At 40.7% G+C, this 25663-nt stretch overlaps 3 protein-coding genes across 8 annotated transcripts in view; 1 reads left to right on the top strand and 2 right to left on the bottom strand.

The window, feature by feature from the left end:
• Positions 1–444: 444 nt before the first annotated feature.
• RPL35A (ribosomal protein L35a) lies at positions 445–4483 on the bottom strand. Of its 3 annotated transcripts, none has more exons than XM_072142440.1 (5): positions 4378–4483; positions 3140–3185; positions 2909–3061; positions 1073–1217; positions 445–499 (listed from the first exon to the last, which is right to left on the bottom strand). In XM_072142440.1, the coding sequence occupies exons 2-5, from the start codon at positions 3151–3153 to the stop codon at positions 476–478; spliced, it is 336 nt and encodes a 111-aa protein (XP_071998541.1). In that variant the 5' UTR covers positions 3154–3185; positions 4378–4483; the 3' UTR covers positions 445–475. The 3 variants fall into 3 exon arrangements, with proteins under 3 accessions (XP_071998541.1, XP_071998542.1, XP_071998543.1); XM_072142441.1 differs by having other exon boundaries at positions 4366–4447; XM_072142442.1 differs by lacking the exon at positions 4378–4483 and adding an exon at positions 4336–4360.
• Positions 4479–16248, top strand: IQCG (IQ motif containing G). Of its 3 annotated transcripts, none has more exons than XM_072142438.1 (10): positions 4479–4690; positions 6330–6479; positions 8663–8910; positions 9037–9165; positions 9523–9604; positions 9921–10082; positions 11667–11741; positions 13014–13145; positions 15614–15715; positions 16070–16248. In XM_072142438.1, exons 2-10 carry the CDS (start codon positions 6363–6365, stop codon positions 16190–16192), a joined length of 1170 nt encoding a protein of 389 aa, XP_071998539.1. In that variant the 5' UTR covers positions 4479–4690; positions 6330–6362; the 3' UTR covers positions 16193–16248. The 3 variants fall into 3 exon arrangements, with proteins under 3 accessions (XP_071998539.1, XP_071998538.1, XP_071998540.1); XM_072142437.1 differs by lacking the exon at positions 4479–4690 and adding an exon at positions 4702–4786; XM_072142439.1 differs by lacking the exon at positions 4479–4690 and adding an exon at positions 4751–4770.
• Positions 7159–25663, bottom strand: part of LRCH3 (leucine rich repeats and calponin homology domain containing 3) — a 73963-nt gene continuing 55458 nt past the window's right edge. Inside the window, exon 22 of one of the 2 annotated variants that reach the window (XM_072142434.1) lies at positions 7159–7254. In XM_072142434.1, the coding sequence (XP_071998535.1) occupies positions 7174–7254 (81 nt within the window). In that variant the 3' untranslated portion in view covers positions 7159–7173. Of the gene's footprint in view, positions 7255–17318; positions 23770–25663 lie in introns of those variants that run through there. The other variant, XM_072142432.1, reaches the window with a different exon arrangement.

Genomic DNA, 25663 nt, shown 5'->3' with positions numbered 1-25663 from the left:
GACTGGTGGCATTAGATAGCACCTTCAGTGACCAACTGCTTCACCCCAAGTGAAAAAAGGGAGCATCATCGGAAGTCATTCCTCCCGGCTGTGAACAGGCTGTTCAACAAACAAGGCCCAAACAGAAGTAATCTGTGCTCAACCACATAACCAGTACCTGCAGTTCCTATCCACATACTGAATACCTAACTGCTGATTGCTTGTCTTTTTATCCCTTTTTTCTTTGTTTTATTTTTCTTTATTTATCCCTAATATTATTGTTCTGCCATTGTTTGTACTGCACTCTCTTTGCTGCAACACTAAATTTCCCCACTGTGGGACTAATAAAGGATTATCTTATTTCTGTATAACGCAAAGACTCACGTCCTGTGTAAGGTGTGCCACATTCATTACAGTCAACCATTAATGAGCTGAGAGAACAAAAGCCACCAACATAAAAAAAGATCCAGAACTTTCTTTTATTTGTACAGAATGTTTAGATCCTTGAAGGGTACAACATCTGCAAAACAAAGGGGAGAAAAATGCATTAAAACCAATTGAAAACATTTAGTTACTTTTAAAGATCTAATAAAATAGGAATTTAGTATCAGAATACGTACAAAAAAATATAATAGTACATCCTGGTGCGCAAAGGAGTTAATTATAAGTATAAATCTGTACAGTAAGGAGAAAGCTAAAAAGAATCTATTATTGATAACATTAAAAAGCTCATCCATGAATAGCCGCTGTACAAAACTTCATTCTGAAGCTCCACCCTCAAGATGTATTAATAAATATTTTGAGTCCAGCGCATGATCAACAACCCTGCTGCACTTCACATACACCCACTGCCTATTTAGATCCTTCCTTCATTTGGTGACTAAATCCTTTCATTACCCTGCACCAATGCAGTAGATCCAGAAGTCTGGTGCATGCACTTGAACAATACTTCCAGGAGTATATTGCACTCTGAAAAAGCTTAGGGGCTCTGACATTGCCTTAATCGATGCAGAGTCCACTACATAAGTAATAACATTTTTATCTTCAGAAGGGATGCCAAATACTCCAACTTATATGTATGACTTGTACTCACCACACGGATTCTATGTCCAATGGCCTTGGCAGGCAGGTTAGAGCGGAACTTGGCACGCACCATGCCACTGTTTCCATGGGCTCTGGTCACCTTACCCCAGATGACACGAGTCTTGTTTGGTTTGCCTCCTGGGGTTACCGTGTTGCTTAAAGAAATAAGGAGAACCACTGTTTAGTACATCCTGTCATTTATCAGTACGCATAGAGTGCTGACATCCTTAACAAACAGACAAGATTACCCCGGTGGTCTTAGCAGGATAGTATTAAGAAATCTGCTGCCATTTCTGCCTTAAAGTTTAAACCATGCTTTAACAAATCTGAAAAATTTGAATAGCAAAATTGTGGCATTGGCTGAATTATTGCCAATTTATAATAGACTGTGTAATTTGGTTTCCCACTAAAACTTCCCTGGACTTTTAAAACTAGAAGTATTAAGAGATTTTGCAAATGATCTCGCATTCCCATTGCTTGTCAATTTCAGTATAAAAAAAAAACCCTGAAAACATTGAATTCTAAAGATTTTCCACTCAAGTGAAGGGTGCTATGTGAGCAGAGGAGAGGTGTCTGACCAATTGACCCTTAACTGAGGCCTGAAAGTGTTCTATACCACTAGAGCAGGGTCTGGCAACATGCAGCCCGCTGAGTATTTTGAAGCAACCTGTGTGAGCGCTTCCCACGATTGTGGTCACATTCCCTGCAATCAGGCGAGGCGGTCAAGTGGGGACAGGGGAACGTACAAGCCCTACTACTGTATGGCACATGTATGTATGCTGCATCCGACTGCTGTTCCGTGATAGAGTAGGAATTAATTCCTGTTCTGCCACTAGGGACTGTACCGCACCACTCCCAGCGCCGGCAACGTAACCATGTCACTGCTGGCTGCCTTACTTCAGCAATGTAGAGGGCTGCCACCAGGTAAGGATTTTTTTTTTTTGCAAAGGGCTTAAGGAGAAGGGGCCAATATAAGAGGGGGAATAAGGAGATGATGACATTTGGTTTTGTATAGAAATTAGTATATTAGTCAGACCCTCAAATAATTCCACTGTGTCATGTGGCCCCATAGGAATATGAATTCCCAGCCCCTGAATTAGAGTGTGGCTGCTCATTCTTAACTAGAGCACACTTCTAAGGGATGCTGCTGATCAGACATATCCTCTATGGCAATCACAAAACCAGGAACCTATGTATACCAGTAAAACAGAAAATAACCGGAGCCATCGCAGTAGTCTCCTAATATCTGGCCATGCAGCGCACCTTCATGAACATAATTACAGGACAGGCACCAATACCAAGCTCAATTTTCACAAGACAAGTGAAAAAACTTAGAGGACTTGTCACCCATATAAAAAGGCACTAGGAGCTGCTTACTAAAAGTCTGGTGTTTCTATCGTACAGCGCGGCAGTGTCTGCTAGAGTTAGAGGTTTCCGATAACGCTAGCAGTGTAACACTGCTACATCTGTTGCTAACTCCTAGTGCCTTTTATATGGATGACTGGAGATAAAGCAACACCATAAAGGTAGCATAAAGAAAACCTTACAAAACAAGCTTTGCCTTCAACAACAGTATGTGCCAAAAAAGTGTGTTAACATGATGGAACATTTACTGGTATTAACTCAATATTAAATCTGGCTACTCTAAGTCCGCAAAAACAAAACAAAAAAAAACTGCAGCAAGTTCCAAACTTACAGGGAATGAAAATTAGAGGGCAAAATCCTGTCCCCAGAAGAACACAGGGAGAGATTCAAAAGAAAATATGGACTGACTTTCCAGTTAAGGATCTATGTATAATGGAGTCTTACGCTTGGTCTGATTTACACTTGAGGACATGATGCTTACTTTTTTGCTTTGTACACATAGGCACATCTCTTGCCCAAGTAGAAATCTGTCTCAGGACGAGCATAGACCCCTTCAATCTTCAGGAGGGCTGTGTGTTCCCTCTGGTTGCGGAGGCCTCTCTTGTAGCCAGCAAAGGTTGCTTTGCACCACAATCTAAAGGATGAAACACACATTAGTCCACTGTTCAGAAGAGAAAGCAATGCAAGCTATCACAAAACTGCATGCACTTACCTGCCGCTAGACATTTTGAGTAGTTAGTATCCAGATGCCGGCTGGACTGCAACAGAAAGCAAACAGTGGGTCAGACAGATTTACTCCATTACTAAAGCCATCGTGTACATATTCAATGGACAGATACCAAGCACTTAAAATGGTTTACAACCAAAGCCAGAAGTGAATTTAAAAAGTAATGAACATAGAACTTCAGGACGCGTTCATACACACAATGCAAAACACCCAGGGACATGGCTTGGTCCAATCGGATTTCCAGTGAAACCCAGAGCGACAAAATCTGCACAACTCATTAATATGCCCCATACCAGGCACTGCATAACCCTGCCTGCTGTTCACCAGTGGCTTCTTGTTTCCACCCTTATAAATAATGGTACAGAATGGTCACATGTGGCAGCTTTGGTAGCATTACTACATTTAGCGGGATTGAAAGCATTTTTCTTCATTGCTAAGAGAGGAAGCAGCTGTATCCCAACCATAACACAGGCGCCTTCCCTTCCAGCAATAACGAAACTTTTTAATAATTTGATTTAATAGCAATCTCATGTTTCAGATGTGATTATAAATGCACCACATCTGAATGCACCTTAACGGAAGCCACTAGCAAACTTTACCAGTAACAGCTCCATCTAATCACTGGAGCCTACAGCCAAAGACTGAGGGACCCTGAACTGCAGCAATGGATCACAGGGCAGTGAGGTGACAAGTGGCACTTCTACAGGTTATAACACATCTTACAGCACTTTATAGGCCACATAGAGAATGACAGGCAGGGGGCTCACGTACTACAGGCCGGGTCCAAAGGACTTGGCCCAGTCATTGATTATTAGACTAGAATACTCCTTGTGCAGCCAGTAAGAGCCGCACGCGTAACGCAGTGCACTGCAGCCGTGTGTACGATGAGATGTGTACTAGAGAAGCCGCAGTGACAGCGCTTCAGTCAGCACCGCCCGGCCGGGGGCTCCTCGGGGCTACCAGCAGGACACGGCCTCTGTAGCACAGGGCCGCCGCAACCGGGCAATACACACTGCACTACCCGCAGCAACAGCAGCTCAGCCCCTGCCGGAGCCGGCGCTCTATCCACCCGATATCACAGCCATCGCTCCGCACACCGCAGCGCTGCACCCCTCAGCCCAGCAGGCGGGGCCCGCCGCACCCTCCTGTGCCACTATTCCGCGGATTACACGGCCACCCACCACAAAACACCCGACTTGTAGCAGACATACAGATCCCCTCACCCGCTCCGGAATCCAAGATGGAGGAAAAGGAAGGGAAAGCGCGCAGCACGCCGGGAAATTAGAAGCGTCCTGTACGTGAGGTGTCTGTGGTATTGCCTGAACGGATTATACGAAAACCACGGGGAGTCATGTAGTTGCATTTACAAATAACGGGTTATACTCGGCCCGCATATACCGGACAATAACCGATATACCGAGATGTATACAAAATAACCGGCGCTAGATAGAGAAGCTATGAAAGGCCCAAGGGGCGGAGCATCGGTGACCATGGAAACAAGACGCGACTTTGTGACTACGGCGGTGTCCGGGACAGGTAACTCACCATCCTGTGGTAGAAGAGCAGTGTCACCCCGGCCACATACTGATAATGGGGCGGAAGTTTATTATTCATCAGTATTTATTCACATGTGTAATTGTCTCTTATAAAGAAACCTCATCTTGATGATAGAAAACTGTAGCCATTATTAGGATTAGCAATTATTATTATTATAGCTGTTATTAGGATTGAGCAGACCCTGCCATCGCATCAAATTTCACTACAATAAACTTGGTGGCTCCTGGAAAAATTTCGTCCGGGCAGGGACTATATGTCCTCCTCCTGCGCTGGAAGACGAATAGGATTAGTGAAGTGATATTCTTGTACACAAACATGCTGAATATGGGCCACAAACAACGGATCCACGTTTTGGCCCACTTGTCATTAGCTGGTGAGGGTTGTGCCACTAACTCAGGCAGGAATAGAACCGGCTCCATAATATATGGTCTGCATTGTCAGCTCATATACGGGGTTGCCAGATGGCTCGATAATCAAAAACTGATGCCTTCAGCTATCACCAGTTACTAACACTAACATTCCTGCACTCTGGACCCATCCAGTGTCTGACACCACTTTCCACAACTTTCTGGGCCATCTTTCTTGAAACAAAGCATCTCCGTGTTTAATGAGGACCTGGAAAAGCTTCTATTAAAGGAAATCTACAATTAAAATCAAGCATGATAAACCAGGACTCATAACCCAGACACTGTTGTAATCTTATAGGCCTTAAAGGAAACCTACCACTTGAAGTGGCAGGTTTCTGATGGCAATACCGAGCACCAGCTCAGGGTGAGCTGGTGCCGGAGCTTATTTTAATTAGTGTTTTAAACCGCGGTATCGCGGTTTAAAACACTTTTTAAACTTTATAGCCGGCGCATGGAGGTACGCGCTCGGCGCTTACCATGCGCGCGGCTCTCATTCACTTCCTATATAGCCGCGCGCACGGTAAGCGCCGAGCGCGTACCTGCCTGCGCCGGCTATAAAGTTTAAAAAGTGTTTTAAACCGCGATACCGCGGTTTAAAACACTAACTAAAATAAGCTCCAGCACCAGCTCAGCCTGAGCTGGTGCTCGGTATTGCCATCGGAAACCTGCCACTACAAGTGGTAGGTTTCCTTTAAGCTATAAAATGGCTACGTCAAGAAGGGGTTAAGTAAAGGTCCTTGAGATACCATTTTGTATATAGTTTATAGGGTTTATAGTTAATTTGTAGGTACTGGGCACCATTGTGTATTGGTATTAATTGCCTTTGATAGACTGTTTGGAAAATGGGTACATCAGTTTCTGGAGATTGAGGGGGAAACATGGTATCCTGTTGCATAGGATGAAGTGTATTGTTAGTGAGCAGTGGAGGTATTGATGAGAAGTGCAACCATATTTAGTGAGATAGATCATTAGGTGCAGTTCACTAAAAATAGTTCTCCTAGCTATATTAAATATATTGTAACATAAGCATTAATATTGCGTTAATTTTGCGTTTTGTAAATGTTAACAGAAATGTAATTAAGCAAATATCAGCTGTTTTATTGCGTAAAAAAAGCAATGAAAATACCAAGTGTGAACATAGACTTAAGGTGCCCCCTATATATTGATGTACTCTGAGGGTTAAGTATTGTTGTTATTGTCTTCCTATATAGGTGTCATAAAAATACAGAAAAGCCCTAGAAGAGATGGCATCATTGCCTGTGATGGATGTCCTGCGGGTGTGCACAGTGCTGGAGGACAGCTTGGATCAGCTTTCTGTCCTAGGATATATCATGCCAGTTTCTTACCAAGGGAGAAACAATGTAAGTAGGTACCTGAATATAAAAAGGGAAAAAAGGCTGAAGTATATCCTTGAAATATCATTGTATTAAGATTCTCAACATCAATTACAAGAGCTCCCCAATAGCCAGAACTAAGTGCACACTATATGTCCCTTGAAGGGGGTTGAGCATGAAAGAACATTCTCAAATTTCAGTCCCCTAGTGATGTTTACACAATAAAGAATTTTTAACCCCCTTACTTTACTATTTTACTCAGTTACATTGCTGTTTTAGCTCCTATAACTCAGTGTAAGATTCCAGAGTGTGGATGGGGACGCTCTAAGCAGACACTTCATGATCCCTCTGTGCTGTGAGATGATGTGTTCTGACAATGTGCTTAGATTATCAGGGTACATGTTTATATAAACTTTAATTTAGCATCTGGACATACTATTAGAATTTGATACATAGAAAAAGAGAGAAGACAGATCAGATATAAACAAAAAAATATAGCAATAACAGCTATGTGCTGCACACCTCTCTCATGGAGCTACAAACAGTCAAGGGTTGATCCAGTAAACCCAAATTGTAAAACATAGAAAACGAGTTCTGACCGGAGCTCCCGATTCCCTTGCTTCCGTGTGTCTTTTTCTTCCAATATGTCACTCACAAAATAGAGCAGTTCACACTCCTCCAGCACAAATTCCTGAATCCTCCGATAAGAATATACCGCTATTCAGACCAACACTCTTGCGTTTTTCTTGTGACCTCCTCCGTATGCAACATATGTTGCGGTAGATCGCTGGAAGAAATTCACCTGCAGATAGCGTAGTACAGTTTACATTCAGGATTTATTTAGGTTAAAAACATACTCACAAAAGAGCGATAAAAATGTGCATATAAAACTCCAATATGGGACGCCAGCTGCACGTTCTCGTCGAGAAACACATTGCAAATGCCTTGGGATGGGGCTCAGCCCAATCGTAAATGCGTTTCCAAAACATGCAATCAGTAACAATCAACAAGTGATTTGTGAGGAAAGCTTTTGTTTATTACCATATGTACTCGAGTATAAGCCAAGGCACCTAATTTTACCACCAAAAACTGGGAAAACCTATTGACTTGAGTATAAACAAAGGGTGGGAAATGCATTGGTCACAGCCTCCCAGTATGTAGCCAGCCCCCGTTAGTATAATGACAATATACGACATGACAAGTGCTCAATCACTATGTGCATTGAGCTTGTATAAGACTATAACTCTGTGGAGATAAAATCCTTCCATTGACAACTAGTAAGTCCATACTCTAGTGCAGTGATGGCGAACCTTTTAGAGACCGAGTGCCCAAACTACAACAAAGACCCGCTTATTTATCGCAAAGTGCCAACACAGAAATGTAATTTGTGATTTATACTCCCTTCTCTGTCACAGTTTTCATTGATACCAGCCCCTGAGGACCCCAATAAAGCAGAAAATAGTCCCAGGTACAGCTGTCACTTTAAAATAGCTCTGTGCACAGCAAGTCCTGGGCTGTCTGGGACTGCAGGAAGATACCTGGAGTCCTCTCTGGTGATGGCCTGAGTGCCCACAGAAAGGGCTCTGAGTGCCACCTCTGGCACCAGTGCCATAGGTTAGCCATCACTGCTCTAGTGGATAGAGACTCTCTCTATGACAGGTAGAGATTGGAGGTTGTGAGTTCAAATCCTGACTGGGCAAAATAAATATTTAATTGCATAACATGAAATAATTTAGAGACCATGTGTCAGGGGAAGCCCTGGGAGATGTAGAAACACCATATTTAGACAGTTAATGATATTTCCCTGATGACATGATCCCTTTCCTACCTCTGATCTGACACAAAGGATTCCCCTGCAGACAACTACTAGGAGTCTGTACAACAGCCAAAGTTTTTTAGTACCAAAAATGATTCTGAGCTTGAAAGTATTGAACAAGTACAGAAGTTTCGATACATTGTACAACCCTAAAAGGTTCTGACAAAACGATACGGAAGAAAATACTAGTGGATGTAAATGTTTCCATTTTTGTACAAACTTGTGTCAAATGCAGAATTTGTACGAAAGAGATCATGACCAAGTTGCATCCCTCCCTTCTGGTGGTTGGTTGCTTCTAACCAGTTATACAAGGTAGGTACCGAAAACCACTGTTCATCCACAGAAGTAGTAGAACTACATCAGTCATAGCAATATCATTTATTTGTTGTCTTAGATTGTCGGAAGTGAAATTGCTAAAATTTTGAAGACTCAGAGACAAATGGAAGGAAACTTTGAAGAACTAATGGCAACACGTGCAGATGTCCAGTTAACACCACCACCGCTCTTAAGCAAGTTGCAGGATCTAAAGGAGCAGGTGCATGAAACTAGTGAAAAGCTGAAAACAAGCAATGTGAAATTCACAAAGGCTGCAAGACAAAACCCTTTAACATCTGACAACCTAAGGAAGGTCCAGGCAGATAGGTAAAGACCAGATCCCTACTGCTCCAGGTTATAGCACTGGTATTTCAATATGGTGAGCTCCGTTATGAATGCTAGTTAATGGATGTGGATATGTTGTTCCATAATCATTTCTTATTTCTCCTGTAGACAGTTTGCTGCGGACATCATTGCAGATCTGTTAATGGAGCTTGGAAAGTCTGGATCATTTCAGAGTCTTCAGGATGCTGTGGCAATTGAGAAGGAGAAAAAAGCAAACCTCTACAGTACCATAACAAGGTGATAGTGGATAATACAGATTGGTTGGCAAACCACAGTTCTAATGTACTAACCTCACAACTTTATGTGCTTAAAGTACAGTAGCGGTCTGGCAATTCAGAAGCTCAGTGCATCATAAATCAATATAAGTACACACAATCCCTGATCACAGACTGTGCAGAGTCCTGTGCTGCAGGAACACGATTTGTGGTGTAAACAAAAAAATTAGGATACCTACTGACTTGTCACATAAGACCTAGCCCTGCTAATTCCGCTAAATATAGCCCACTAACCCAACAGCCCGGTGGACATCTCGAATCCAATAACATCGTCCTTTACCCATATAATATACCTATATATTTATCCTTATTATTTCAGAGAACAGGAGGGCAGAAAGAAGATTAAATTGCTACAAAAGCAGTTACAAGACGTGCAACAAGAAAAGAAAGTGGAGTTGCAGGTGATACATTTTTATATGAAGGATATCTTATATTATGGTTCATTCGTCAAAGGATTCAAAAGGAGTAGAAAACGCGTCAGATTAATTAGACATATGTTCCCAGAAATGACAACAACAGTCAATATAACAAGCAAATATAATATACTTTAAAAAAAATAAATAAATATATCTTATGTACAGAGGGTCAGACAGACGTCATATGACAACTCACAATGGATGTTTAGGCATATGTCGTGTCTCCTTGTATAGCAGACAATAAAACCAGGCCCAAATAAAACTTGTATGTTACATATATCTCTTCTGTTCTATTTCTCAGAGCCGCATTGAATTGATTGCCCATCTAAAGGATCAATTGCAGGAGATGAAAGCTAAAACCAGCATGGAAGGCAAATACATAAAGAAGGACACCGAACTTCAAGTGTCCCAGACACAGAAAAAGTGCAACATAGCGGAGTCTGACCTACAGATGGAGCTCCAGGTGTACATTGAAGAATGAGGCTTACTGAAACGCATGACACGTAACCCAATCATATTAGAGCAGGGTTTATAGGGTACTCTGTAAGATATAATAACCCAGAAAATGCCTGCGGATTACAAATACTAAAAAGACAGTCACCCAAATGAAGCCAGAGCCAAGTAAATGGACAATAAAAAGTTCTGTTTCAATCTTGCTTATGGCTTATACAGGGATTGTTATCACAGCTGGATGACATACTATCTGGGTACAATAATTGAGGCTTTTTTTCCCTTACCCAAGGCTGTTACCCAGTGTCAGGAAACTGCATTCAACAAATCTTGCATCACTGTACATCACATTTTAGGGATAAGAGGTTGATGCACACTGCATAACACCATATAAAATTCACATATCTTGCCATCTCATCACCAGAACCGCTTGCATTGTAGATTTGCTCCTCCGTTATAGCAGTATTATAGCAGGATGAAACCCGTGCAGGAATCCTCTCTTTGTGGGAATTTCTCTTCACAAAGAAAATTTGGTAAATCTGCAACAAATGGAATGTTTTCCACTGCAGAAAACCTGCAGCATTTCAATCCAAATAGAGCATACTCTCAGGATGCCTGTACATGAACGTGTGTACAGGCAGTCCCCGGCTTACGTACGTACAAGTCGGAACTGGTATATTTAGTAGGTATAATTCTAGCCAAAAATTTTTTTGTCCATGTGACAATTGGATTTTCACAATTTTGTGCTGTCCTGGGGAGAAGAGTTATCAATACTTTGTCATTTTAGACACCTTACAGCTGACAATTGCAGCCTAGGACTAAAGTAAAGCATCCAGAAAGCTTCACCAGAGGTCACAGTGGGCAGAGAGATCCGTCTGTAACTAGGGGTTGTATGAAGTCCTGTCCTGTTCCATCAGAATGCGAGCTCTGCTTACCAGCTGATGACAGGAGGGTAGACTACTCAAGCCGCAACATGGACAGGAATAGGATCTGCCGCAAAATTTGAAACAATTGCTAGCACATGTCAAAAACAGCATTTGTATGCATGAGCCCTTATGCTGGCGGCACACGTGGCATTTGGAACCCGTTTTGGGGCCGTTAAAAAAAAAACCCATGTGTTTTTTGACAGGTTTTACCAATAATCTTAATTAAAACTGGTCAAAAAACGCATGCGGTTTTTAACAGACTGCTTAAACGGCCCAAAAAATGGGCTCCAAACGCCACGTGTGCTGTCGGCAGACAAAGCCGCGCCCCGTTCGCATCAGCGTTTCTATGGAAACGCCTGCAATCGGGAACGAGGCGCTGGTGGTTTGCGTTAATTTAATGCAAAACACCGGTGGCTTGTTCCCGATCGCAGGCGTTTCCATAGAAACGCTGATGCTATCGGGCCGCGGCGTGCTCCGGTAGGCGCGGCTTTGTCTGCCTTTGCGTTTTCAAACACAGGCAAAGCGATGCGTGTGGCACCGGCCTTAGGCTGCTAACAAATGGGAAAACAAGAAGCAGGAATTTATTCTTTTCTTTTATGGCAATACAAATCCAATAACCAGTTTCTGAACTGTGACAAATCTAACCTCATCCAAACTGTCTTTTTTCACAGAAAATGAAAGAAAAGATGGATGAAGAGATAAGAGTCCATGTCGAGATCGAAAATTTCCTAAGGCAGCACCAACAGGTGAGTAAACCATTACTTACATTGGTGATATTACTCAAACATAAGAGTTTTGTGTAAAGATTCTATGGGTTTGACAACTATTGCTTTATTAACAACATAGCACATGGAAAACAAATCAAAGAATTGGACAATTTAGTGTTCAAACTCTACAGGACACCACCAATTCGTTCACAGAGCAATCTTTCCGTTTTATTTTTAACATCAATTAAAAGCCCTAAGTTATTATCCTGTTAGTATTATGGGCTTGTTTTTGAGACTAGTTGGCTAAATTTTTTCACCATCCACCGTAAGATAAAAATTACAAGTTGCATTTATTCTGCAAGTAAGTACAATTCAGACAATACCCAATACAGGCAGTATCGGGGTTACTTACAGGATAGTTTCTTTAGGTTTGTTCTCAAGTTGAATTTGTATATATTTGTATTTGTAACTGTATATTTAATCATTGTAACTCCAGACAAAAAAATCTTTTTGTCCCTGTGACAATTGGATTTTCTAGATTTTGTGCTGTCATGGGAACAAGGATTATCAACAAAGCTTCATTACAGACACCTTACAGCTGATCATTGCAGACTGGGACTAAAGTAAAGCATCAGAGGTCACAGTGGGCTGAGAGGTCTGTCTGTAACTAGGGGTCGTCTGTAAGTCCAGTGTCCTGACTTGCAGGGACTGCCTGTATACGTCTTCTGCAGCTCTATGGTTTGACAAAGGCCACTAGAATATTAGAGTTCTTTCTGAGGGTGCATTCACATGTGGTGTTAACGCATGCGTTTTCAAATGCATCACAACAGCAGTGAAGAGGAGATCTGCCTAATTACACTGCTGTCAACATTGCGTTTACTTATCTGTGTTTTCAAAGTGCAATGTTTACAGCAATGTAATCAGGTAAATCTACTGTTGTGATGCATTTGAAAACGCATGGTTAACACCACGTGTGAATGCACCATCAGAGGGAGCCCTCAGATGTAAAATCTCCACACATGGACAGGTCAAGTGATTTTCCGCGGTTACGTTGGTTCCTGATCTTCAGGGCTGACTCAGAGAGGATTTTCTTAAGCAGTGCAGGAACCAACAATGTCCAGCAGCTACTACATCAGGAATCCCTAGAACAACATAGTATCTAAAAATAACATGGCACTGCTATTGAAAACTTTCCAGTACTGAAAAAGTAAAAGTATTGAAGTTTTAATGCCTTGTGCAACTCTGATGTGTATAGGTTCCAATCCATAATATGAGGATAACATGTTGGTTATTATGCTTTGCCATCATCAGGAGCTGGAAGAAAAGTTGGAATACTGGATGGAGAAGTATGACAAAGACACAGAAGAAAAACAGGCCGAACTGAACACACTGAAGACTTCTAGAACAAATGACCTTTCACTACTCACTGATTTAGCCAAGCAGGTAAGGTTAACACAAAAATGTATCTCTTAGGGGAGTTTCACGTAGGTGTGGTCTGTCTATGAATCACAGACCAACCCAACTGCTAAGGATGGGACTTCTTGAGTCATATTTAATTAAGAAGGATGCAAGGAGTCCCATTCACCGTAAAACAGCAGTGCCATAATAAAACCATGATTACATTGAGAGCAATGTTGTTTAGTGGGGAAACTGGCTGCTTGCATTATACACTCACTGGCCACTTTATTAGGTACACCTGTCCAACTGCTCGTTAACACTTAATTTCTAATCAGCCAATCACATGGCGGCAACTCAGTGCATTTAGGCATGTAGACATGGTCAAGACAATCTCCTGCAGTTCAAACCGAGCATCAGTATGGGGAAGAAAGGTGATTTGAGTGCCTTTGAACGTGGCATGGTTATTGGTGCCAGAAGGGCTGGTCTGAGTATTTCAGAAACTGCTCATCTACTGGGATTTTCACGCACAACCATCTCTAGGGTTTACAGAGATGGCGGATTAAGCTGCCGCTGAAAATCACCTCCTATTTTATCCAATTGTACTTGAAGAAGGGCTGATTAGCCCGAAACGAGTCTACTATGGAATAAAGCATTTTAACCTTCTTGAAGACCTTTGTCCGAATAGCGCCGTTCCAGCCCTCTTTTGGTTTTCTAAACCACCCCTTCTGTCTATTGGATCACTGGTTTAACTTAGGTTAAACACCAGCACGCTGAAGGGCAGCTTACGGATACTTTAAAAGCGCATTAACTTTATAATAAGGTGAGCACACCTCTAGGGGGGTTCACTACCCTATTTTCTGCGTGGTTCCATTGGATACCATACGTACCTCTTTCCCCTTGTCCTCACAGTATCACACGAGGCGCCGTCCTCTTGTTTGCCTTTGTTACAACCAAGGTAGGCAGAAGAGCATCTCTGAACGCACAGTACGTCGAACTTTGAGGCAGATGGGCTACAGCAGCAGAAGACCACACCGGGTGCCTCTCCTTTCAGCTAAGAACAGGAAACTGAGGCTACAATTTGCACAAGCTCATCGAAATTGGACAGTAGAAGATTGGAAAAACGTTGCCTGGTCTGAGGAGTCTTGATTTCTGCTGCGACATTCGGATGGTAGGGTCAGAATTTGGCATCAACAACATGAAAGCATGGATCCATCCTGCCTTGTATCAACGGTTCAGGCTGGTGGTGGTGTCATGGTGTGGGGAATATTTTCTTGGCACTCTTTGGGCCCCTTGGTACCAATTGAGCATCGTTGCAACGCCACAGCCTACCTGAGTATTGTTGCTGACCATGTCCATCCCTTTATGACCACAATGTACCCAACATCTGATGGCTCATTTTAGCAGGATAATGCGCCATGTCAAAGCTGGAATCATCTCAGACTGGTTTCTTGAACATGACAATGAGTTCACTGTACTCAAATGGCCTCCACAGTCACTAGATCTCAATCCAATAGAGCATCTTTGGGATGTGGTGGAACGGGAGATTCGCATCATGGATGTGCAGCCGACAAATCTGCGGCAACTGTGTGATGCCATCATGTCAATATGGACCAAAATCTCTGAGGAATGCTTCCAGCACCTTGTTGAATCTATGCCACGAAGAATTGAGGCAGTTCTGAAGGCAAAAGGGGGTCCAACCCGTTACTAGCATGGTGTACCTAATAAAGTGGCCGGTGAGTGTATATCCCTACGATGCACATCCTGTCCTCAGCACTGTGGAGTCCTGTCTGTGATACATGACACTGCACTCTTTGTGACCGAACATGCCAGTGTGAAATGACCCTAATGTGGTAGATTTTATGTGGTAGTCCAGTACTATATTTGGGTAGTCCAGTACTATATTTGGGTAGTCCTGTGGATATGTCAAATACTCAAGATAGGAAATCCTCTTTAACCCATTCCCTAGGCCTTTCTGAAAGAAGACCCAATTCAACATGAGTTTGGATGATCCCAATGAATTTAGACATGGGGAGGTCATTCCGTTTTTGTGATGTTATTTCAGTGCGTTTGGGGACTTGATTAATCTGATGTATGTGATTGTATAAACATGTGTATTATTATGCAATTAAACACTCATTTATACATTTATAGATACAGTTCTACAATCATATTCACACATACATTCATTACACAGACATATACTGTATATACATACACACACATACGTACATTATATACACACACCATGGGTGACATTTATCAGGGCTTCCATGCCTTATGAGCCAGAGTTCATAGAGTACATCTTTGAAACTGATATTTCTGGGGTTTTCTAACATGCAGTGAGCAGAATACAAAGTGAAGCTATGGGGGGAAAAAAAAACCCCCACAGACATCACTAAGAATAGATGCGCAGCCGTGAATATGTCTCCCTCTATTTTTATGTAGTTTGTTATTCATGAGGTTTTTTTCGTACATGGAATTGTGTAGCCTGCATCATTATGTTTTTCCTGTAGTATGAAGAGTTTGATACTGTGATTACTGAAGATCGCTTAGAGAAAGAAAAGGCCGAGCAACAGAAAAACCAGGAGAAGATGGAACTAACAAGTGTCATTAAGGTAAACAGTTTAGGATACCTACCAGAAGTAACAGAAAACATTTAACCTCTCCCCACAAATGGACATGCTATCTGATGGCGGCCATGTTTAGATTCCTCTGCTGCCGCTGACAGGAGAAGGAGAGAAATCCCTGCCCATGGTGCGGTGGTTGTCATGGCAGTCTGGGGTCTTAGGAAGGTCCCCAAGGTTCCCCCAGGGTTGCCTTTCTAGGCTTACATTTTAGCAAGAAGTTAGAACAAAAACCTCAAACACCAAAAACTTTTTTTTTTTTTTTTGTAAATATGAAAAAAATGTCATGTCATACACACACGTTTTGCACCACTGAATTTCTTCATGGTTTGTCTTTCTTTACAGATACAAGCCTGGTGGAGGGGATTAATGGTTCGGAAAAACCTGGGACCTTACGCCAAAACAAAAAGCAAAAAAGGGAAAGAGACAGGCAAAAAGGGAAAGAAAGGAGGTAAAAAGAAGAAATGACTGTACTTAAGCTTATGGTGCTGCTGCAATAAAAGACTTCAGTTTCATTCAGATTATTTTTCCTTACTCATTTATACAACATGCAGTGAGAAAGCACAAAGATTATTGGTTACAGTTTAAAAGCGAAAACTAGTGTCTATTATAAAAGAGGAGAATAAATTGTGTATGTTATTCCTCTATCAGTACAATCCTGGCTTTAGTTGTAAAAACGTATGCTTCTACCCGGGTGATTTACGCATTGTTTCAGTTTGCATGTCCTTCTTGCATTGGTAGTTTTGCAAAGGTTAACATCTGTGCCAGAACTTACAGGAGTAATTGACAAGCTCTGGATGGAAAACTAGAGAAAAATCCTGCAGGACAGTACAGTTAGTGCTGCAGGGTTACTTCTGTATCCACTACATTGGGATTGTACAGCCATCAGAAAAGCTTAGCTGTGTGCACTGCAATTCTGACCAATGGTAACCAAGTACCACGTTGGCGCACCCCAAATTATAATCCAGAAATATTAAGAAACACATGCTTACAAATTATTACAGTAAGGATGTACTGGCCATACCAACCAATTAGGGCTCCAGGATTTGGGCAAAAATAAAAATTTTCTCAAAATGCTTTGCGTTTCATCAGTGACCTCCCCATCTTTTCTCTATGTTGCATCTTTGTCTCTCTAAGCTCAAAGCTCTCCGCTGCCCACCACTCACATCTCTATTACCCCCCCCCCCCACCATACAATTCTGTTGGCCCTCTCTGATTTATTTATGCTTCCTTCTATCTTTACTAAATGTCTTACCCCATTGTCATCTATGCTCACATCTCATGTTGTTGCCCCCCATACTTACTCTATGCTCCTTATCATTTTTTAGTTACCTGTAGCTCAGTAAAAGAAACAAAGCAGCTTCCAGGAGCTGGAGGGGTGTTCTGGGCATCGGCTCCTCCTGAGGAGTGCATGTAACATTACCCCGTATAGCATAATTTTCTCAGTTTATTACAAGCACATATTTAATCAGTCAGTTTTAGCTTTTTTTTTTTTTTTTTTTTTGTAAACGGAACTAACCGACTCCAAAATACTGGTCCCATTAATGATAAATCTGGCCTTATCAATACCGTTAGTAAAAAGCAGAAACACATATTACTTGAAAAGGTACATTTTATTCAGTTTACCACATGTATCACACGATAGATCAGATACAGAACAGCAACAGTTGACATCTGCGGTGAAACTACTAGATGTACAGACATGTATACTTTTAACAAATTTAGAAATATGGAATGTATTTACAAAAATTAACAATAATGAAAGCTTGTAATGTTTACAGAGTTACAATTCACCGTTCTATCTTGTCCATCTGTACATTGTTCATGATCACAATAAAAGGCACCGAGACACTGGTGACTGGTGGTGGAGCTCATCACCATTCAAGTGAAGCGTTATATATATACACATTGTACACTCCCTAAATATCCATTGAAAGTCTGATCTGTGTTCCATGGATAATCTTCTCAAGGTCTGAACCACCCAAAGATCTGTATGTTCCTAAATAAGTGCACATTTGCTGCACAGAATATCTATTTGCTGTCAGTCTGAAACCCCATTTACAGCAGAGCTTGTCCAGGATTAGAATAAAGGCATTTTTTCTGGAGATATTGAGACACATTTATGTCAAGGTGAATAGTACTGCGCTGCAATACTAAGCTCGTGTAGCAGGTGCTGGAAAACAAACTTAATAAAGCAGATCTCATTGTAGAATCCTATGCATCCCCTTTAACAAAAGCACAGTGTTATTACAGACCAGTAAATGTGCTCGTCTTGGCAGCGATCTCTAAAGGTTTCCACATTCCATGCAGACTCAGTCCTACAAACTTCCATTGGCTACTTTAGGCCTAGTTCCCATTTTTTGAGGAAGTTTTTCTGTCCAGAGGGTGAATAAGAATTAAGTCTCCATGTTTCATTCATTTTCTTGGCTACAAAGATGAATCAAATTTAAAGGTTCAAAGTTAAAGGGTTGTATAATATTTCAAGACAAAGAAAAGTTCTTATAAGCCTCCATTGTCTTGTATTATACACAGTTTAGTGCTTCTGTATATCTGACAGCGCACTCTTCATCCACAGTAATGACTTCTTTAACAAAAAAAAAAAAGTTTCTGGATGCCTCTGTATTGAACAGGGTCTATGTTTTTAACATAACGTAGTTTTAAAATCAGAAATGAACCCAAAAGGCCACTCTTTCAGGACACTTGGATCAATGTAATCCTTTGGACGTGTTTATTTTGTGGACACCAGGACCGCCAAAAAGAAGCATGAGAATTGAAACTTGTAATGCATTTGAAAATACTGCATTTAAAAGGGGTTGGCCACTTTTTTTCATGTTTTTTGTAATGTGTGTAAGTGTGGAGGGGCAGGATATCAGGTAATTTACCAATATACATTTCAGCTGTCTTGATATGACATCCCTGTACATATAATGGCTGCTGATGGAGGGCCACATGATCTCTAACTGTCCATGGGCAAAAGCCCTGCCAGGACTTTATGATGGTATTCATGGACATAAGATCAAGGTCCTGGCAGGGTGATTGCTCATGGACACACAAGATCACATGACCCTTGATCTCCAGCCATTTTATGGTCAGGAATGTCTGGGTAATGGAGGTAACGGACAGGAGGCTTCACTGTACAATGTATATTGGTAAAATAGCCAATATCCTTGCCCTCCACACTTACACAAGCTAATTTTGCAGACATTAGCAACCAGGAGACGTAATGATCTCCATTCATTATGTGACTTGTAGTTAGTTTACAGCAGCTCCTATCTATGCCGCCTTGTCTTAGTTTTGCAGTGCACTTATTGTTTAGGGTGGGTACTGTGATGCCTTGCTCTCTCTATCTCCTACATAGAGCTTTATTGTATAAGGACATCCCTGCGAGCTACTGTTTTGCAGCTTATAAAATGGATTTCACTGAAATTCCAAAGTGAAAATCAGATTTGGAGGGAGACTGATAGATGGACCTAACTCTGATAAGGTATACTACAAGGTTTCTTGTAGTCACTTGTACAAATGATTTTTTTTAAGTTTGTTAAAAAGTTGTTCACCATTTAAAAAGTTGTACAATTCTTGTACAATTATGCAACAGGTGGCATTTTCTAACACCTTTACCTTTTCTGCTGCATTTCGTAGGACAAATAGGGTATTACATTATAATATACACTCCAGTTATGACAGTGTATTACCAAAGCCCATTTTAGGGCTTGGTTACAGGGATTCAGAAGATGTTATTTTGTTGGTTACATTTAATGTGATTGAAGCTGGGCTGCGGTACCAGACTTTCACATTGCATTAGTATAAGGCCAAATGGGTTAAAAAAACTGAAGAGGTACACTACTTTTCATTATACCTTTTCTCTCTTTATATTCCACTCCTGATGCTAAATACCGACCAAAATGTGGCCAAACCGTCCTTAACGGATTGTGGTAAGAAGAGACATTTGTCACCAATGAGTACCGGTATCTGTAAGGCTACGCCTAAAACCTGGTGCAGCTAAAACTACCTCGGCAGGAAGCTATATTCATTCGGTGGCAATAAAACATAAAATTATACATAGACTGGGGCTTCTTAAATCACAGCAGCAGGTAAGGGACTTAATAATTGCATTCAGTCATAGATTCCACAATGAACAGCTTGTAGCATTCAAGATTGTGGGTTATTTTTACATTTTTTGAACACTTTACAATGGAAATAAATTTGACAAAATTCTCTGCAATATATTACATCAAGAAGTTTCCAATAGAACTAACTCTCTTTTACAGTTATATCTAAGCAAAATATTTAGCATATTAATATAGTAAAATCAGCAGTGTGTATCTGAATGAATTTACAAGGGCTAAAAATATTGTAGGGCAATAAACCCATCAATGTAATATCCATGGTAAAGAAATATAAAGATATTTACAGAAAAAACATAAACCGTCTACTATACATTGTAATGCGAACCCTTCATGGTGTATGGATATCAGAATTATGTATTAATAGTTACTTCATGTGTATATACCGTATTAACTAGTAGGTATCTGCAGTGACATACAGAATAATAAAAAAAACTCCAACACATTAAAAAGGTAATCTGCCATCAGAATCCATAATGATAAACCAGGGACACTTACTCAGACCCAGGCACCGTGACTGTGGTAATCTTATATTTGTTATCCATGGCCTCCTTCCTTCTAAAAATAAACTGTTAAAATTATGCTTTCACCTCCCCCTGTTCTCAGAACTGTGTAACAGCCTGTGAAGCTACAACACTGACTCGGCTATGGTAACAACCCCAGAGCCCTTCTGGTTTATTAGCATAATTTAAAAAGTTGATTTTAAAATAGGAGAACATGCATAACACACATATTCAAAAATTACCACAGTCACTCTGCCTGAATCTATGTGTCCATGGTTTATCATGATTTGCTTTAAAGGAAATCTACAATCAAAATCAAACTTCTCACTATGAAAATAACAGTGTAGCCTTCTGGAAGCATGTTATAGAGCAGGAGGAGAAGCATTTAATTTTGTTAGAAAGATTCATTGTCAAATATATTTTCTAAATCCACATTTCTGACCTTTCTTTGCTGAGAACATGTAGATTATCCTATCAAAGAGTAAAAAAGTCCTCTGTGTATCAGTTTGCATACTGATAGGGGTCAATCCCTGACAGCTCCACCTCCATGACTCCTCAGCCTAGAAAGAGCATAGATGCATAACAGGACAAAGTTAAACTAAATGTTCTGCTCTGTTCCTTCTGCTCTAGAACATGTAGCCTTTAGAGAACACTGAATTTTGAAGGTGGGAATGAGACTTTAAAAACCCAAATAAGGGATAGTTCACATACCAGTTATTTCATCAGTTATTGTGAGTCAACACCAGGGGACAGAAGTAAGGCAGTTCTGCCTCACCTGCTTTTGACTCAATATAGCAACTGATGCAAATAAATGAGATACATATCCTGACAAACACCATATGCACTTACTGCACAAATTAAACCATGACGACAAATCTGTATAAATTGTTTCATTTACAAGGTATTACAGTATTAAAAGTGGCACAGAGAATAGCCTGCAACTGATCTACTTAAGGCATTGGCCACCTTTAGCTTGTGTAATAAATGGGATAATAACGAATTCTCCCAGACCCAATAGTGTGTGCTGAACCCGCTCATCCATCACTTTGCTCTGGTCCCTGCTAGGTTCCCTGGCCCTTTGCAGTGTCTCTTGAGTTAGAGGCATCAGCAGGTGCCATAGCACAAGGCTACGTATATCACAGCCCGCTGTCATCATTGTGTGCATGTCCACCAGAGAAGCGCACACGACTGACAGAGGAGGATCACATGTTCCTCCAGTGAGGAAGACAGGAAGGACAGCCATGTATTGTTAATATTGGCAAGATTGATAAATTTGCCAACTATGGACTGGGGGCAGGATGAGTTTTATACGAATGTGGCCAACCCCTTTAAAGGAAATCTACCAACAGGACGAAGGATTGTGAACCAAGATAACTGACATACTGGTGTGTTCCCCCTCTGGCAGGATGTGCTCTTTTAGCTTTCTATGCTCTTGTTTTTAAGAAAAAGAGCCGGTAAAATTAACACCTAAGAAACCTAGAGCCCCTCAGGCTTATTTGCATAATTTAAAAGCCTTTTGTAAAAACAAGAAAGAGCATAAGAAGCTACAAGAGGAGAAGATCCTGCCAGAGGGGGGCACACAGCAGTATGTCACAGTGCTTGGTTTACAACCCTGGTGGTAGATGTCCTTTAACTTTCAGCTGGGGACCCACTTAAGGGTGAAGTATAACCATTTGTCCTACTGCAGACAGAACACAGCATAGGGCTTCTAGCTTCAGCCTGTTGTCTACAGGTTGTCCTAGGTCTGCATAGAGGTGGTTCAAGTGGTACATGGTATTTAGTTATATGAAGCTATTCCCCCCCCCCCCCTGTGTTTAGGGACTCTAAACAATCGCTCAATGTTTAGCATGGGTAGAAATAACAATAGTATCCTTCAGCTTCAGATATTGACCTCACTTCTATGACAACATACAGAACTGTTTTATATTAAAAAAAGAAACCATTCTAAAAGTTTAAGTTTGTATAAAGGAGGAGGTATAGTGGCTCATGAAGCTTGGAGCAATAAATAGCTGATATTTTGTTGTTTTCGGTTGTACAACACTCTTAAGTGCTTTCTAAAAGAAGTCGCCTAAAAAAGTATTTTTAAAACATCACTTAATGAATACTGTGCTATAATAATTGTACACGGGGAGGCTGAATACAATATTTAAACTGCAAATCTCCTTTGAAATCTTCATCATTGCTGTAAACCATTTATGTTAATGTCTACAAAGGAGATTACAATTGCCATGACCAAATATGGTGGAACAGTCTATCCAGGCAATAACCAAGCTTTGTATAGTTGCTTGTGAATTGCCATATGCCCATCTCTAGGATCTAGACATCTTTATTGCATGGATGGTCAATTTAGATATAGAACGCAGCCACTTAATCTTTCCGGCTATCAGGGTTACACCAATTTACTACAAAGTGATGATGGTTGTGCAACATGTAATATTTACAACACCACCTATCAGCTAAAACCGTCCTTTCCCTGTAAGTTTGTTCAGAGTGACCAGATACTGGAATTATCAGAGCTTTAAAAAAAAAAAACTTTAAAAAAAATAAAATAAATAAAAGCATAAATTAAAACAAAAGCACAAAAATTATTCCACTAACTTGAAGGTCAATGAATGAAAATTCCAAGCACATTAGGTCAACATGTCCATACAAGGAAAGGTTAAGTCAATTTAGGAGTCAGTTTGTCAGATTTTATATTCAGCTTCTTCCAATAAAACCATGAAATATTTTGTGTATGGTGGCATTCTATTATTTACATCAGTCAGTCATCTTCAGTTGTCAGGCCTCCATAGAAGTGCGTAATGGTGCTTTGCCTTGATGGCTTCATATTCTCAGCATTTTAGTGCAGAATATGTGCCTTAGATTGTCCTTGCAGACTGTTCAGGGAATTCCTCAGGCACACTGCAGACTTCCTCCCATTGGGATGAACAATAAAAGGACCTCACCATAGGCAGGAACAAGGAAAATTAAAATAAATAACTTGTTCCTTTGCAGGGCTTTGAATTTGCTTTCCCTCTTGAGTCACAAATGTCAGTCATGTATCTAACAATTGAATATTGCACTTTTTATCTTTGTAGCCCTTTCATTGGTTGGGGATGACTTTAGTTTTAAAAAGTGCTCAGAAAATTGATAATGAATGCAGAACATTGAGCGGATACCAAATTAAAACCATTAGTAAATAAAAGTGGAGGATGTGTGTGTAAAGTCCGTTGCATGCTGGTCATCTGCAGGCCTCTGTAGTGAAAAGCAGGATGCAGAAGTGGCACACAGAAAGAGGAGTCGGTGGGTAACATGGCATTCACACACTGGTGGGGGAAAGTGGTTTTGGTGGTGCAAGATCCAGCAAGGCCTGCACTGTTCCTGCTACTTCCACTAATCCAGTTTCCTCAAGGATATGCGGAGGCAGACACAAACGACCCTGGACGTGAAAGTAAGGGAGGAGGAGAAAGAAAGAAAAAAAAAAAAAAGGGGAGGGGGGGGAAACAAAACAAAATTATAAAACAAATAGTAGGCTCAAAACAATACTATGGATATCATTTAGCAGGAGTCTATGCTCATGGAATAATCATTACCTCATAATATAAGACATTTCAAACAGCCAAGAGCATATATGTAGTGTATGGAAATATGAGAACCCCAGGAAAAGAAAGCAGGAGATAGAGAAAAGACTTAAATCAGTAGCAAAATTTATTTACAAAGTTCAGCAAAAAAAACAAAGTGCAATTGATAGAATAGCATGTTATAACATCCGTGCTCTGCATTCCTGCTTATTTCTAACAGTCTCTGATGCTACGCATGAGCCCTATAAAGAAGGCAGGGGTTACATAGCAATAAAAGCCAGCACTCCTGCCCCGTTACCAAATATTGCAGCGTCAACATTTAACAACCTAGCAGTGTAAGGTCCCTTGCACATGAACGTATGCTGGCCTGAACATACAGTGGGTGCAGGGGAAGGGTGAGGGCTCCTCACCCTTCCCATCTCCATTGAAAGCAGAGTGGCTGCACTGTAATACAACATATTTAGGACATGTCCAAATTTTGTGGTGCATCCACCCGACTCAGTCATGGGGCTGTGATGCGGCCATAGCAACGACCATCCATTTGCTCTTGTACAAGGGGACTTAGTGTGTAGTGAATTTTTCAAGTGTCTCAATAGACAAACAACCTTAGATTTGCAGCACAACCCTGTCAGAGACAGAGACATCTTTGGTTAAAATGCCGAGTTGCGGCCAAAACGGCTCAATAGTCCCAAAGGAATTTTTCATGGACAATGGAGTTGCTATGCATATTGCCAACATGATCAGAAAATATTGTGTAAGCCCAGCATAAAGCTTCTATACTGATGTTGCAGCATTTGTGGGATTAGAATAATGGACACAAATCTATCAAATTTGTCTCTGTGCAGTATAATACTACTTTGTGGTGGAAACATGAAAATCATATGGGCCAAACTTCTTTACCTACAAGCAAAGTTGATCTAGGTTTACATGCTACAATGTCTTCAATCTGACAAAGCAGATTATGTAAATTGTGTCCTTTTAGAACACTGAATAGCATTACTGTTAAAAATAAATGTTATTATGATGAAAGGTAGCTTTACAGTATTCTAAGTATTAAGGATAGATGCAAAAGAAAATGCAATAGAATATGAATTTAAAAGAAATCCACAGAAAGCTAAAAACTAAATAAAAAATAGACAACTAACTACTAAACTTTCAGGATATCATCTGTTCAAACTAAAAAACCCCTACCTTTTACTTTGCACTCTGTATAATCATAATGACCACAATCGCTACAATTCTATTAGAAGCAGATATTTCTAGACAGGACTGATTTGTAGCATGTAAACCACAGATTTTGCTTGCCTTGCCTTTAGGAATACATTAATTCTAATATATTGTTATTTAGCTGTAAGAATGAATATCTAAATAAAACGATATAGCAACACTGTTCTTTACATCAGTTCTCAGAGGAGGTGGAGCGCAATATAGAAAGCAGCCAGGTAAGAATGCTGTCTGCCAAACCATTTTAGCATAATGTACTTTATGAGTAGTCTCCATTGTTTTTCTGTAAACATTCCAGAGTTTCAGAGGTTAACTCAATAGCTGCCAGTATAAGCATGGCAAGGAACATAACACAGTACTTGAAGGAACCTTCTATATTGCTTCATATAACTTACGATAAGGTTTTATTATATTTGTATATGTTCCCCAGAATCTGTAAAGCACTACAGAATTTGATGGCGCTATATAAAAAGATTACTACCATCAAAATCCAGTATGATAAACCAGGGACACTTACTCAGATCCAGA

This window comes from Engystomops pustulosus, chromosome 3 (assembly GCF_040894005.1).
Source record: "Engystomops pustulosus chromosome 3, aEngPut4.maternal, whole genome shotgun sequence".
NCBI classification, from domain to species: Eukaryota; Metazoa; Chordata; class Amphibia; order Anura; family Leptodactylidae; genus Engystomops; species Engystomops pustulosus.
This window is presented reverse-complemented; position numbering and strand designations above follow the sequence as displayed.